The sequence below is a fragment of the Eleutherodactylus coqui genome, chromosome 1, assembly GCF_035609145.1.
Source record: "Eleutherodactylus coqui strain aEleCoq1 chromosome 1, aEleCoq1.hap1, whole genome shotgun sequence".
Classification (NCBI taxonomy): domain Eukaryota; kingdom Metazoa; phylum Chordata; class Amphibia; order Anura; family Eleutherodactylidae; genus Eleutherodactylus; species Eleutherodactylus coqui.
Window position 1 is genome coordinate 315,535,711 of NC_089837.1, and position 15,284 is coordinate 315,550,994.

Consider the following 15,284-nt stretch of genomic DNA (forward strand, 5'->3'; position numbering starts at 1 on the left):
TCTCTAAACATAAACTATCTAATTCTAAACCTAACCTCTTACCATCACTGCCAGTTTTGGCGTTTCTATCACAGCAATTGCTTTCTCAGTTTTGCCGTCCATTACTGTTTTGTTATTTTTCCGTTGACGGTCCTATCAGGCTTTGTCTTTTGCAGAATAGAAAAATTCCATGAAGTCTTTCTTGGAGTGAAAAACACAGCTCTTTTTTTTTAAATAAACACGTTCACGGTAGAAATGATGTAACTTATTTATTCAGCAAGCTGATACAATTATGGCGATACCAAATAGTAACATTTTTTATATTTTAATACCTGTGCATAATAAATGTACTTCAAAAAAATTTTTTTTTACATATTGCTATATCCAAGGACCGAAAACAGTTTTATTTTTCCATTGACGGAGCTGTCTGGGGGTTTGTCTTTTGCAGTAGAAGCTGTAGTCTTCAGTCAGGGTTATAAATGACATTTTGATCTCTTGGTAATTAATTCTTTGGAGGTGACGGTAACAAAGCAAAAGAAAATAAAAACCAGCTATTCTACTGTTGTACTTTAGGTTGTTGTTTTTTTAGTCGCTGTGAGTTAGGCCTTATTCATGCGACCATGGGGCTAATTTAGCTGCATTAAAAAATGGTAAGCATCTGAAGCCTTGGATTCCAATGTAATCATTCAGATGAGCGATTTTTAGCCACATAGAAACATCAGGGCATAACAGGACATCGGCGACCGAAAACGGCGTCCGATTTTATACAGTGCGTGAATAGATAGGGCAAGACCTATCTTTTGCCGAGATATTCTGGAGGCTCTCATAGGCTTCTATGGAAGCTGAAAAAAAAGGGAGGGGGAGGGAGCTTTGTAACGTCCAACGCCGGGAAAAGAAAACAGCTGCCTCTAGTTAACCATTAAAAATCATTCACACTGCAGCGCATATTTTGGCTGATATGCTGCAGCTGCCTGTGTGAATGGACGAGAAAACGTTAATTTTGATTGGGACTTCATCACAACGTTTTTCTTTTCATGCAATTTTTGGCAGCGATGTAGTGAGTGTAAAAGTGCATACGGTCAAAGAGTCATAGAATGGTAGAGTTGGAAGAGACCTCCAGGGTCATCGGGTCCAACCCCCTGCTCAGTGCAGGATCACTAAATCATCCCAGGCAGATATTTGTCCAGCCTTTGTTTGAAGACTTCCATTGAAGGAGAACTCACCACCTCCCAGGGTAACCTGTTCCACTCATTGATCCCTCTCGCTGTCTAATATCTAATCTGTGTCTCCTCCCTTTCAGTTTCATCCCATTGCTTCTAGTCTTTCCTTGTACAAATGAGAATAGGGCTGATCCCTCTGCACTGTGACAGCCCTTCAGATATTTGTAGACAGCTATTAAGTCTCCTCTCAGCCTTCTCTTCTGCAAGCTAAACATTCCCAGATCCTTTAAACATTCCTCATAGGACATGATTTGCAGACCGTTCACCATCTTGGTAACTCTTCTCTGAACTTGCTCCAGTTTTTCTGTCTTTTTTAAAGTGGGGTGCACAGAACTGGACACAGTGTTCCAGCTGAGGTCTGACTATATTTCCCCCTCTTTCCGTTTGATCATATTTTTCTTCCTTTTAACATGTGTGCAAGTTCTGTGTTCATCCATCCAGGTCTCTTTAAATGCTTCCCATTCTTCCTTCTTTTAGGGATTGTGCTTTGAGAATCTTACTTCACAATATTTCCCAACCTACTTAGTCATTTCTTTCCTTATGAACATCCAGCCATTGGATTATTCCTATCCTTTTTCTGAGTTCAATAAAATCTGCCTTTCTAAAATCCAACCTTGAGGTCTGAGTTTTCTCAGGTCTTCATCCCCTTTTTATCCAAAATTCAATGATAACATGATCGCTGCCTCCTAAGGTCCCAGCCACCCTTACTTCTGCAACCATTCCCTCCCTGTTGGTAAGAATTAGGTCCAAGATAGCAGATCCCCTTGTTTTCTCTTCTACCTTTGGAAGATAAAGTTGTCAGCAAGTACGGATAAGAATGTGTTGGATCCATTACTTTTACCTGAGATTCCCAACAAATGTCCGGATAGTTATAATCTCCTGTGATCACTATATCATGCTTTTTTGAGAGCTTGGCCATCTGATGTAGAAAGAATTCCGCCATATCTTCTGCTTGTCCAGGTGGCCTATAGTAAATGCCTACAATCGTGTCCTTTCTGTTGTTCTCTCCTTGTATTCTTACCCAAACAGTTTCTACAGAACTCCCATGGTCTGAAGCTTGAATCTCTGTAGAGATGAATGTTTTCCTAACATACAATACAACACCTCCTGCCCTTTTTTAATAAGGTCTATTTCTTACTGGTCATGTGAAGGAGGCCTTATACAGTAAAGCCGGTGGCACACGGGTGTATTTGCACACACAATATACAGATTATAGAACCTATTGATTTCAATGGGTTTGTTCACCAGCATGTATGTTTCCTGAGGATTTTAGTTGAAGAATAAACCAGCGTACCGTGCTCTATTCTCCTGCACATGTGCACAGCAAGAGGTCTCATAGAAGTAACATAAGAGGGTACATAAATTTACACGAAATATGCTAGGAGATGCGTGAAACACTGCGCAATTGTGCAGGAAAAAGAACACATCTGGAACGTGCAGAAAAAGCATCTTTAATTCTGTAAGAACACTACACTGGTGCACATAGGCTTATATGACGCTGGCATAAATGACATCTTCACTACATCCTGTGGTCAGTAGGATTACATTTGTATCCAATTTATATAGTTTTGTAACATTTTATTACTTTTGCACAATAAAAACAATTTAAAAATGGTGTCACTGCATTCAAAGATCCGGAACATTTGTGTTTTTCTGTCTACAGAGCTGAACCAATGACCGACTACTATAATTGGCCCAAATATAAAAGCAAACAATTACAATAAAAGGTCCGGCCTCCTCCACCCCTTAATAGCCGGCCATCTCTCACCTTATTTCCCTTTCGCTGGTGACGAAACCATGAGATGTCAGAGGAGAGGGAGAAGTATAAAATTCCCCTGAGCGGTAATCACCAGTAAATGTAATTGTATCCTTAATATCTTATGGAGTATAGATATAGTGTAACACTATACATGTAGTACCGTAGTATCTTATTCTGAGCATGTGGTGCGCCCGGTATGGTCCGGCACATCCTAATGCCAAACAGTTATATTCCTGGAAACAAATTTTATATTAATTTTAAAAAAAGGCCCGGCCTCCTCCACCCCTTAATAGCCGGCCATCTCTCACCTTATTTCCCCGTCGCCGGTGACAAAACTAAACAATGTCATAGAAGAGGGAGAAATATGAAATTACACTCACCGGTAGTCAGCGGTAAATGTAATTGCAGCATTAATATCTTATGAAGTCTATGTATACGGTGACACTATACATAGAGTATCATAATATCATCCTATATTGGGCATGTGGTGCGTCTGACATGGTCAGGCACATACTAATACCATACATAAAAAGAAAAAAAAAAAAAGGGTCCGGCCTCCTCCACCCCTTAATAGCCGGCCATCTCTCTCCTTATTTCCCCGTCATCGATGACAATACTAATAGATGTCATAGAGGAGGGGGAAATATAAAATTACACTCACCAGTAGTCACTGGTAAATGTAATTGTATTTTTAGTCATTTATGGAGTATATATAAAGTGTAACACTATATATATAGTACCATAATATCAACGCACTCTGGGCATGCGGTGCGTCTGACATGGTCAGGCACATCCTCACACCATACATATTAAAAGAAAAACAAAGGTATACCACCTGTATGCCAGATGTAGACATGGCAGTAATCATCCAGCTTGGTCTGATGGAATTGCTGGGCTGCTCCTGATGACATCATCGGTGTTCTTCTGCTTCTCTTGATGGTCTTCTTGGGGCTTATGAGATCTGGCTCTGATGATCTTAAAGAGCCGGTGTGCTGTCCAGGGTTTTCCAGTTAGTGCTGACAAATGAAAACCCTGTGAATAAGGCCTGGTGGTCTGCCGATATGGCCGAGTGGTGGGCTTCTGCTGCCTCCATCCTCTTGAGATTAAATGGTCTTGAGCCGTGCCGGATGTTGTTTGACTATAAGAAGAGGAAGCATAGGGATTTAGCTGGTATGATAACTTCTCATGACAGCACTGGATTACAGTTCAAAAAAACGAACTAATTCCTGTATAAAAATTTATCACCCTAAGGGCAAAGTCAGACGAGCGGTTTTTTTTTGCTTGCGCCTATGTGCGCAAAAAAAGGCATGTCTGATAGAGCCAGTGGCTCCCTATGATTTGTTCACATGTCTGTCTTTTACAGGCGCAAAATATTCATACTTGTAAAATATAGGACATCCGTGCCCTGGGTGGGTCCGTGCGACGCAGAAAGATTCCCCATGGAGAGTCCCCTTATCACTGAACACTGTGACAGCACTGTCACAGTATTCAGTGACAAGGGGACTCCCTGTGGGGATGAAGCTGTCACAGCTGTGGCAAAGGACCATGATGCCATCCCATTGCTTTCAATGGGGCCGTTGCTACTGCCGCTGGCCCCATTGAAAGCAATGCGATGCAGTCAACCCCTACAGTGACTTTCGGGGTAGGGCTTGAAACAGAAGCTGCTGTAAAAAAAAATGTTTATGTGTATATATATATATATATATACACACACATCACCTCTCTGCTGCTGTGCAGCTCTGGCGCATGTTCTCGCTGACTGCCGGCACTGCTCTGAAGCACTTTCAGCTGGCCGGGGATTTAAAAATCCCTGCCTCCTAAAAGAGCTGTGTCTGATTGGCTGAGCGCTCAGCCAATCACAGGCAGTGCTCAGCCATTCATTGAATGACAGCTGAGTGCTGCCTGTGAGTGGTCACAGCGTTCAGCCAATCAGAGGCAGCGTCATTGAAAGCAATGGGCATGGAGCTACAGTCAGGTGCATTTTGCACATGCATGCAACACTTTTTTTTACGCAAAAAGGACGCTCGTCTGACTGAGCCCTAAGGCCAAATGCAGACGGCCGGGGAGGAATCCGACTGTGAGATCTCGTAATGGAATCAGACCTTGTTCCCAGCGGTGACCCCTGGCTTACCTGTCTGCTGTCTTCTTTCTTCGCTGTAGATGTGCCGGCTGGTGCGCAGCCACACATGCGCAGTGCAGAGCTGTTGCACCGGTGATGATGCAGATGTGTGGCAACTCGCTGTGGGATGGGCAGCTTCCATTGACTACCATGGAATTTGCCCGTGCGAGCCTCACACTAGAATAGGACATGCTGCGATTTTTCCCCCGGCAGCAGAAAATCGCAGTTTCTTTCCGCTCGTGGGCATGGAAAAGTGTTTTGCTTAGCATGTCTAAGGGCAGTATTTGCTCCAGATCCCGCAGTGCAAATATGTCCGTGGGCATTGGGCCTAAGACTACTCGCACACGGACAAACTTAAACTTGTGTCTAAGATTCTTACATGGAACTCACATCAGCCGGCACACAGACACACCATCCATGCGCTGTCCGATGTGCCGGACATCACACATTATCATGTGCTATTCTTGTTCAAAAACGAGGCAGGAATGGGACATGCTGTAAATTCTATTTTCCATGAACTATTCATACGAGTAGAAAAAAGTCCCCTGTAAATATACCCGTTCTAATGAATCCGTTTCATTTTTGTCCAACTTTCTAACCAAACAAATCGGTTCGAAAGTCAGATGGAAAAATCTCCCGTATGAAAGTGGCCTAAATCAGGTTATTGTACGTTATCACTGATAGTCACAGAAATTCAAGTGTTCTTCCTAAACAATATTACAACCTAAACATTCAGGACATATACAGTATATAGACCAAGGAAGCTGATAAAGGTGATATTAGGGCTACAGCCCTCGTCCAGCACCATAGTGAGGCATAGACATATACAGTATATACACCAAGGAAGCTCATAAAGGTGATATTAGGGCTACAGCCCACGTCTAGCACCATAGTGAGGCTTAGACATATACAGTATATACACCAAGGAAGCTGATAAAGGTGATATTAGGGCTACAGCCCACGTCTAGCACCATAGTGAGGCATAGACATATACAGGATATACACCAAGGAAGCTCATAAAGGTGATATTAGGGCTACAGCCCATGTCTAGCACCATAGTGAGGCATAGACATATACAGTATATACACCAAGGAAGCTGATAAAGGTGATATTAGGGCTACAGCCCACATCTAGCACCATAGTGAGGCATAGACATATACAGTATATACACCAAGGAAGCTGATAAAGGTGATATTAGGGCTACAGCCCACGTCTAGCACCATAGTGAGGCATAGACATATACAGTATATACACCAAGGAAGCTCATATAGGTGATATTAGGGCTACAGCCCATGTCTAGCACCATAGTGAGGCTTAGACATATACAGTATATAGACCAAGGAAGCTCATAAAGGTGATATTAGGGCTACAGCCCATGTCTAGCACCATAGTGAGGCTTAGACATATACAGTATATACACCAAGGAAGCTCATAAAGGTGATATTAGGGCTATAGCCCATGTCTAGCACCATAGTGAGGCTTAGACATATACAGTATATACACCAAGGAAGCTCATAAAGGTGATATTAGGGCTATAGCCCATGTCTAGCACCATAGTGAGGCTTAGACATATACAGTATATACACCAAGGAAGCTCATAGAGGTGATATTAGGGCTACAGACCATGTCTAGCACCATAGTGAGGCATAGACATATACAGTATATAGACCAAGGAAGCTCATAAAGCTGATATTAGGGCTACAGCCCACGTCTAGCACCATAGTGAGGCATAGACATCTCCCATTAGTACTACTATGACGTTATAACATACCAAGCTGAACCAATACAATTTCTGCTTATACTCACTGGTACAGGAATGTGTGGTGGTCGCATCTGCAGGGCTTCTACCAAATCCCAATTGATATGCCGGAAAAACCTCTGGGCTCTGATGTCACCGTGGACCCCTAAGCGCGTCGTACGATCTTCCCGGAGGAGCTAAAAAGGAAAAAAATATAATCTAGTGCTTTGAACTATTTTTACTGTCCTGGTCTAGTATAACATGTATTACATAGAGAATATATTCACCTTCTTGATGATGTTCTTCGCCTCGATGTTGGAGGCATTAAATCGTCCTCGATGATACTTGGACCTGCTGGTAACCATGATATTTAGAATGATACCTAAGGCATACCAGTCGATGGCAGCATTGTACTCCTCCCCGCTCAGCATCTCAGGAGCCATGAAGTCCGGTGTTCCAGCATATCCGGAGGCTGTGCGGTCTCCATAGATGTCCTCGAGGGCCAACCCGAAGTCGGCGATCTTTAGATGGCCCGCTGAAGTCACCAGGATGTTATCCGGCTTGAGATCTCTGTGAAGTAGAGGAAACAATGGTTTATTCCCATTCATACTGCTAAGAGGGAATCTGTCTTATTAGCTGATTTACTTTATAAGTATATGAAGATGTTACCTAATGTGCGCACAAACATCCAGAATTAATATATCTAAGTATGTTTTATATCAGATTCCAAACCATCTACTATAATATAATCTGGGATTACAGACCCGGCCTGAGTCCATCACACCTAAAAAAGACAAGAATATATTTACCGGTGGACGATGCCCTTCGCATGCAGGTGTTGGATACCGCATACAAGTTCCGCTGCGTAGAAACTGGCATGAAGGGGAGAGAAGAGAATTAGTATCTGGAGGCTGACAGAAAGCTCTGAAAAACACATAGTACAGAAGAGCAGAATATCCACCATGTGAGGTTATTACTATAGACTGCAGGGATCACACATCTCATTCTTCATGCTACATGTTCTCTAATCCTATCTTATTCTGCATACTACAAACATGGGGATAAGGACTCCTGCACAGGGCAGCGCCATATGTGTTTGTGTTATAGATCAGTGGGCTCTCTGTGCGACACCCTATAGAGCCTCGAGAAGATATATCATCCACCGGAGCAATGCAATATAATGTTACATGCGGTGGAGCATGGAACTATTTTTTTTCTTTTTGCAGATTAATGGCCGCCAAACAGTGCCGATATACAAGAACAGCCATTTCCCTGCTTTAGGTGCAGTCCTATGCAAGCACTGTGTGACTTAGAGTTATGTATAAGAGATGCTGCTATTACAATGTGAGATCCATGATCTACAGGTTCAGACCATATAGAGAGTAATAAGCCTAGAATTGGATAAAAGTCTTTTAACAAAGTGTTTCAGTACTAACATCCACTGACATAACTATATATTCTCTTCTCCATATAGGGAGTCCAGTACTATGAATAAAGCATTATATTTGTGGGCCCTGTTACAGGTTTTACATTGGGGCCCAGGAGCTTTAAGTTACGCCTCTGCGTTAAGGCGTTAAGTGAAGTTGGGTGGCCCAAGATAAGCTTTTGCTCCCGGGCCCATGAGCCTTTAGCTACGCCCCTGCTAACATCCTATAGATGGAGAGTATAGTTGCAGCTTCTGAGTATAACACTCTATTCTATGTACAGTCCCTTAATGAATGGAGTCCATCATTGGAGCTTGTATGTGGGCAGTAAGGCTAACAATCTAAAGGTTCCTTTACACAGGACTACTATAGGTTACATAAGCGCCCAACAGCCATTCCATGAAGAGCCGCCCAACTATCGCCCCTGTGCTTTACAAGGAGTGATAGTCGTTCTGTGAATGGAGGCTGAGTGGTTGAAGATCATGCTGACCCGCCGCCTCCATTCACAGTAAACAGGCAGTCATGCATTGTAGAACGATTGCCGGTTTACACGGCCGATAGTCGCTGGGTTTTTAGTTCTGCTAAGTGACTCTGACCAGTGATCGATTTCTCGCTCCATACCCAGTACACGGGACGGCTATTGCCTGAATTTGCTGCTTCCAGCGATAATTGCCCCGTGTAAGGGTAACTTCACTCATGTACTGTCCTCTTCATGTATAACCCACAGGGAGATGTTTATTAGCTTACGACTACATTACCGTGCACAGGGGCTGTCGAGACACCCCTTCCGCTGTAGAAGTTCATCGAAGTCTCCGCAGTTGATGTATTCCATTCCGAGCAGCACCAGGTCCTGCCATACAGAAGAGCGATACAAGAATGTGAATGTCTAGGATCAAGTTACCAAATGATTGCAGCGTCTTCATTCTATACAGACAGGAACTATCAGAGGTTGATCCAGGGATTATTCTGACTGCCATTATGGAGTCGGGAAGGAATTTTCCCCCCAAAAGGGCTAATTGGCTTCTGCCTCTTGGGATTATTTGCCTTCCTCTGGATCAACAAAGCTGACCTAGATGAACCTTGTCTTCATTCAGCCTCACATACTATGTTACTATGTTATACAGAGGCCATTCTCAGTTATTTCTCCATCATAGATGTAGACTATATGACGACGGGGGGGATGGGACAGTTACATGTATGATGGATCAGTAAGCTCAGTACTGGTGATAATAAGGCTGCAGCCCGGCCCCAGACACAGGAGAGGTGTAGCTTATACCTCATACAGCAGGCGTTCTCCATCTAGTTTCACTAATAATGTACATATAAGGTTTTCATGTTTGCATCATAGAGAAGACGCCATCTCAGTCGCAGTGGCATCCATAGACTATTTACAAACCGTTTGCCTACATTCACAGATTTTTTACACAAAACCCTTTTTCCTTTAACCCCTGAAGGACCGCCCACTTTTCATGTTTTTATTCTCACTTCTTCATCCCTATTTTCATTACATACATTTTTTTTCGCCATATGAGGGCTTCTTATTTTGCGAGACGAGTTGTGTTTTTAATGGTATCATTTAGTCTACTATATAATGTATGGGAACAGTTTTACATTTGTAAGTGTGGTGAAATGATAAAACGCACTGATGCCATTATCCTGCAGATCTTACTGTGACATAACGTTATTCTGTGGGTCGGTACAATAACGGCGATTAGCAAGCTTATATAGATTTTATTAAGTTTTACTACTTTTAACCTGGAATATTAAATTTTCAAAATTCTTGGCACCAGAGGGATATTAATTTAATTTCTTTTATGGCAACCAAACTGTACTGATCTTTCATTGGCTGCAGTTATCATGTGGTTTCCTGTGACATCATCTGTCACAACCATCACCGGGAATGCAGCGGGCTCAAGGGCTGGATCCCGGAGGCTGCAGAGGGGTAAGTATATCAAAATTTATTGTTTTAATACAGGGGGTCTTATTGAAGAGTTGTCCAGTAACTGGGCAACCCCTTTAATTTCAAGTCACACAAGCTGCCATTCAGCATGCTATGTGAGAGACAGTTACAAACTAATTACAATGAGAGCAGCCTGTATTGTGGAGAGGGGGGTCTGCAGACCCCCAGCTTAGGAGCCTGGTTGCAAATAGTAACTATTCAATACCATGATGCTCTGAAAATAAGACCCTGTCTTATAATAATGTTTGCCCCAAAAGAGGCACAGGGTTTTCTTTTCGGGGGATGTCTTATTAATACTAAGCTAGTTGCCATGGTCCGGGTTCCTCCCGATGGTCTGCAAAGTTCCGTAGCTCCACCGGGCTTCCTGCACTCCTTGGCCGCTGACAGATCATCACTTCCTGTTTGCAGCGTTCATAAATCCCGCCTCCAGGAAGCGATGGCTCTGATTAGCCAGCGAGCACTGCTGTCAGCCAATCACTGCAGTGCTCTTTGAACCAACGCGACGGCTGGTGAGTTCAAACGCTGCGGAATTGTTACGGAATTTCAGCTACGGAATGTGCACCGACATTCTCCAACAATGTGCAGTACATGTAAATGAGAGGGCTTTTAACAAACCCCATTTACTAACAATGAAAACAACCTGCAGTGGAGGATAGTCATGCAGCATGCGTCATCGGTCACAGGAAAGTCATGGATCTTCATTGTGGATTTCATTCAAGGCAATGAGTGACATCCGCAGTGAAAATCAGCAGATTGACCCCCGATGTTTGCACGTACCCCTGTGGTTCGCTTCTATGTTTGTATTAGGTTTTAAGTGGTTCAATTTGTGTCTATAGTACTTTGATTAGAGTTCTTGCACATGTGTAGCACCCAGTTTTTGGTATTTTCGGTTGTGCTTGTTACTGTTGTTCACCTCGACATCCATAGACTCACGGCTCCTATATCCCTGTACAGATATCCTAGGACATTAATAAGCATAGCATTGTACACCTACAAACTGAATAGCGGGCATTCATTATAATAAAGGTATTGTATATTTAACGGCCCCTCAGTGTAAAGTGGGGCCCATTGTGACTATTGCTATGTCAGCCCAAGATCTCTGTGGATGGAAATGTCTTACTGTTGCACGGCTCGCAGATACTTTGTATCACTACAGCATCAGGTACATATACTGGTATTTCTTCATTTGGAAGTAGTCATAAATGTACCTTTGTCTGGAAAGCAAATTGTCCATGTAGAAGAAAGGGGCTGCCAGATGCAAGTTGTAGCACCCGCCGCTCCACCATCACGCGGTCCTCTCCTTCGGTAAGCAGGCTTCTCTTGGCGATGACTTTCACAGCAAACTTCTGCCGAGTAGAGTTGTCTTCTGCCAGCACCACCTAGAAAAATAGTCATTTATGAAGAGGACAAATAGAGCAAAAATCTGAAACTGATCTGAAGGTTGGATTCACAGTGCAGGTTTGCAGTGCGGATTCTTCAGCGCAGCTCCATAGCAATCTACAGTACAATGCATCTGGATGGAGATCTGTGTAACAGTAGGGAATTACATGTTATGTGGTAATATTAATGCTGTGTGCAGAGCAAGAAACATGTGAGGAGAAGACGCATTGTAGTTCCATCTTACTAACAGGGTCTCAGACAATGATCATGCAGCTTTGTCATCATCAGCCTCTTGTAGGATTCTACTATATTAGAAGTATCGCACGCGCTCTAGACTTTACATTGTGGACCGTTGGAGAAGCCAAAGTATAGAACCTCTTGTATCAGAACAATAAAGCAGAAGAGCCTGAACACATCACTTCAGTGTTTTGCGCTCTTCTCTGATGCATCGTATACATTATATATACGATTAGATATACCTGATGGATAAGGCTATGATACCCCTTGAATATCATCTAAATGAAGTCATTACTGTAACAATCCACAGATAAAAATCCATATGGAAAAATTAGCATGTTGTGGATTTTGAATCCTCATGTTTCAGAAATCTGTGACTTTTCTCCAGTTTTCACCCACTTAATGTGCTATATACTGGGTGGATGCACCTGTGATTCCACTGCACAACCTGTTTCACATTCCAGGTACTGTATATGCCATGTGCAGGCACATCCTAATTCCATATATACATGTGAAAGTCAGTCCGTCCAATAGTCCAATCCATATTTCAGCCCCATTTGTGGTGGCATTCTCAATATAAAACGTGTGCTATAATACAAATATTTGTTAACCCCTTAAAAGGGCTGTTGGAGAGTTTAACTATTAGTAGAAGTGCAGATAGCGCTGTGAACATTGTAGCAGCCTGGTTTGGTACTGCAGACAGTGAATTCAATGGGAGCTTTGCCTGCAGTACCAACCCAGGCCTCTGTATTATGGACAGCGCTGTCTGCTTCCGGCACTGCCAGCAGGCCCAGTCATTTACTGCATAGCAGGAGTTTGGGGTTTATATTATGTCTATATAACTTTTTATTCATGTATTTTTTGGGGGGTGAGACCTAGAAATGTCAACATTTTTGGGGGGTTTTGTTTTTACTGACTTTACTATGCAGCATAAATCGCTTGAGAACATTATACTCCGGATCAGCACGATTAGAGCAATACCAAATTTATACAGTCCTAATGTTTTACTACTTTTGCAAAGAGGGGCATACATTGAACTCACAGGGCCCCACAGCAGAACTCAAAATTAAATTAGGGACAGCATATCTATAACAGCGGCTCAGCTCTAGTATACCTCTAATACAATCATATCATAGAGATGCTAGATTCTACACTGTGATAGTGATTACAGTGCTGTTACCTCCAGTGATCACATGTGTCATCTCCTCTGATTGATGACTTCTGCTTTCGTTTTTGTTCTTTGTCTGGGCCCAGAATTCCACTAAGATTTCTTCTTGCCAAGATTCATCCCTGCACATTCCCCATCCTACCACTAGCTCTCACTATCTCTCCATAGTATTGGTGTCTCCTCTGTGGCCCCAGAAAGTACCGCTGTGCCCTCTCTGTGTCCCTACAGACTACTGGTGTCCCCTCTGCGGTGCCACAAACTACTGATGTCCCTTCTGTGTCTTCCCTTTCCCCTGAATGTCCGACTAGCAGGTGCAGCATAAATCCCTTTGTAACCTGCTGGTAGGGGGCGCTGCTCTCTCAGGCTTCTTATACACAGCTGAGCGCGATATCAAGTCATGAAACCCAGACTGATGTCACACTCATCAGCGTGTGATTTACCCAAGGACCCGAGGCGTTTTTCTTTGGAAACGCCTCCCATCACTTCAGGAAGAGTGCAGGAAGGAAGTGGAGAGGAGAAGGCGGCTTCTACACTGACAGATCCAGACCAGCAGGAATGTAAGTTCCAGACTTGTGAAGGGGAAGGGATGTCCGCAGAGGGACAGGCGGCGGGTCCTACACAACCCGCAGCAGTGACATCGTCTGCTTACATTGGAGACACATCATTGTTTTCAGACCAGAAATACTTATTTAAAACAATATAAATAATTTTATGAAAATTCCTACATTCAAAAAAATATTACATTTTTATTTTTTAACAGTCGGCTGTTTTTTTAGGACAAGCTGCAGTTTTTAATGTTATAATTTTTTGGTTCATAGATCTATTTGATCGCTTTTTTTCCCATTTTATATAAGTTGTGATGTACAAAACTACCCATATTGGGCAATTATTTTATATTTTATTCAGCGTTCACTATGCCAGGTTACATTTTTTTAAAATTGAAATTGTTATGTATTTAGCAATACCAATACTATTGGGGGGGGGGGGGGGGGATTTGTAAGTTTTTTTTTAAATAATAAGGGACAACAGGGGAGGAGCTTTTTAAAATAGTTTTTACATTTTTATCAAGTAACTGCTTTATCTGAGCGTAACCGCTCATCTCTAGTTATAAATATTAGTGGAAAAACGGGTAAACCAGAAATAGTCAAGAGAAATCACACTGGCATGTTCATGTCAGTAATGCCAACCACACTATATAGATATGTTGGAGTGTGATTCATATAGAACCATTGCAGTGGTAGGTGTATATTAATAATCCAAACTGGCCTGAAATGTTCGGGAGAATCTAGGAAGAGAAGGCAAATGACCCGGGCACCGAACCTGTGAATTACACTCACCGCTCTCCCTCTGCACCCCTCTTCATTGTTGGGCATTGCTGGCAAGTGAAATGAAGTGCAAAGAAGGAGAGAAGACTTGTGGTTTCGTTTTTGTTCTTTGTCTGGGCCCAGACTGCCACTAAGATTTCTTCTTGCCAAGATTCATCCCTGCACATTCCCCATCCTACCACTAGCTCTCACTATCTCTCCATAGTATTGGTGTCTCCTCTGTGGCCCCAGAAAGTACCGCTGTGCCCTCTCTGTGTCCCTACAGACTACTGGTGTCCCCTCTGCGGTGCCACAAACTACTGATGTCCCTTCTGTGCCTTCCCTTTCCCCTGAATGTCCGACAAGCAGGTGCAGCATAAGTTTCTTTGTAACCTGCTGGTAGGGGGCGCTGCTCTCTCAGGCTTCTTATACTCAGCTGAGCGCGATATCAAGTCATGAAACCCAGACTGATATTGCACTCATCAGTGTGTGATTTACCCAAGGACCCGAGGCGTTTTTCTTTGGAAATGCCTCCCATCACTTCAGGTAGAGTGCAGGAAGGAGGTGGAGAGGAGAAGGCGGCTTCTACACTGACGGATCCAGACCAGCAGGAATGTAAGTTCCAGACTTGTGAAGGGGAAGGGATGTCCGCAGACGTAACCGCTCATCTCTAGTTATAAATATTAGTGGAAAAACGGGTAAACCAGAAATAGTCAAGAGAAATCACACTGGCATGTTCATGTCAGGAATGCCAACCACACTATATAGATATGTTGTAGTGTGATTCATATAGAACCATTGCAGTGGTAGGTGTATATTAATACTTGCCAACTGGCCTGAAATGTTCGGGAGAATCTAGGAAGAGAAGGCAAATCACCCGGGCATCGAACCTATGAATTACACTCGCCTCTCTCCCTCTGCACCCCTCTTCATTGTTGGGCATTGCTGGCAAGTGAAATGAAGTGCAAGGAAGGAGAGGGGAAAATAACGACAGGT

The 15,284-nt window shown here is 43.1% G+C and overlaps 1 protein-coding gene and 1 long non-coding RNA gene across 2 annotated transcripts; both read right to left on the reverse strand.

The window, feature by feature from the left end:
* Nucleotides 1–3,236: 3,236 nt before the first annotated feature.
* Nucleotides 3,237–7,423, reverse strand: LOC136586917 (protein kinase C delta type-like). The gene is made up of 3 exons (XM_066585275.1): nt 7,103–7,423; nt 6,884–7,012; nt 3,237–4,096 (listed from the first exon to the last, which is right to left on the reverse strand). Exons 1-3 carry the CDS (start codon nt 7,421–7,423, stop codon nt 3,935–3,937), a joined length of 612 nt encoding a protein of 203 aa, XP_066441372.1. The 3' UTR covers nt 3,237–3,934.
* A 1,553-nt stretch (nt 7,424–8,976) lies between these two features.
* Nucleotides 8,977–13,012, reverse strand: LOC136612043 (uncharacterized). The gene is made up of 3 exons (XR_010790343.1): nt 12,997–13,012; nt 11,408–11,578; nt 8,977–9,089 (listed from the first exon to the last, which is right to left on the reverse strand). It is a non-coding gene; the product is annotated as an uncharacterized lncRNA (long non-coding RNA).
* Nucleotides 13,013–15,284: the final 2,272 nt, after the last annotated feature.

Bases quoted from the DNA above. Each gene is read 5' to 3' on its own strand.
- LOC136586917 (XM_066585275.1), bottom strand. From the start codon at position 7,423: ATGAATGGGAATAAACCATTGTTTCCTCTACTTCACAGAGATCTCAAG. The intron at 7,013-7,102 runs GTGAATATATTC...TTTCCTTTTTAG, and splicing joins CGAAGAACATCATCAAGAAG to CTCCTCCGGGAAGATCGTAC. The intron at 4,097-6,883 runs GTGAGTATAAGC...CTCTTCTTATAG, and splicing joins CACCACACATTCCTGTACCA to TCAAACAACATCCGGCACGG.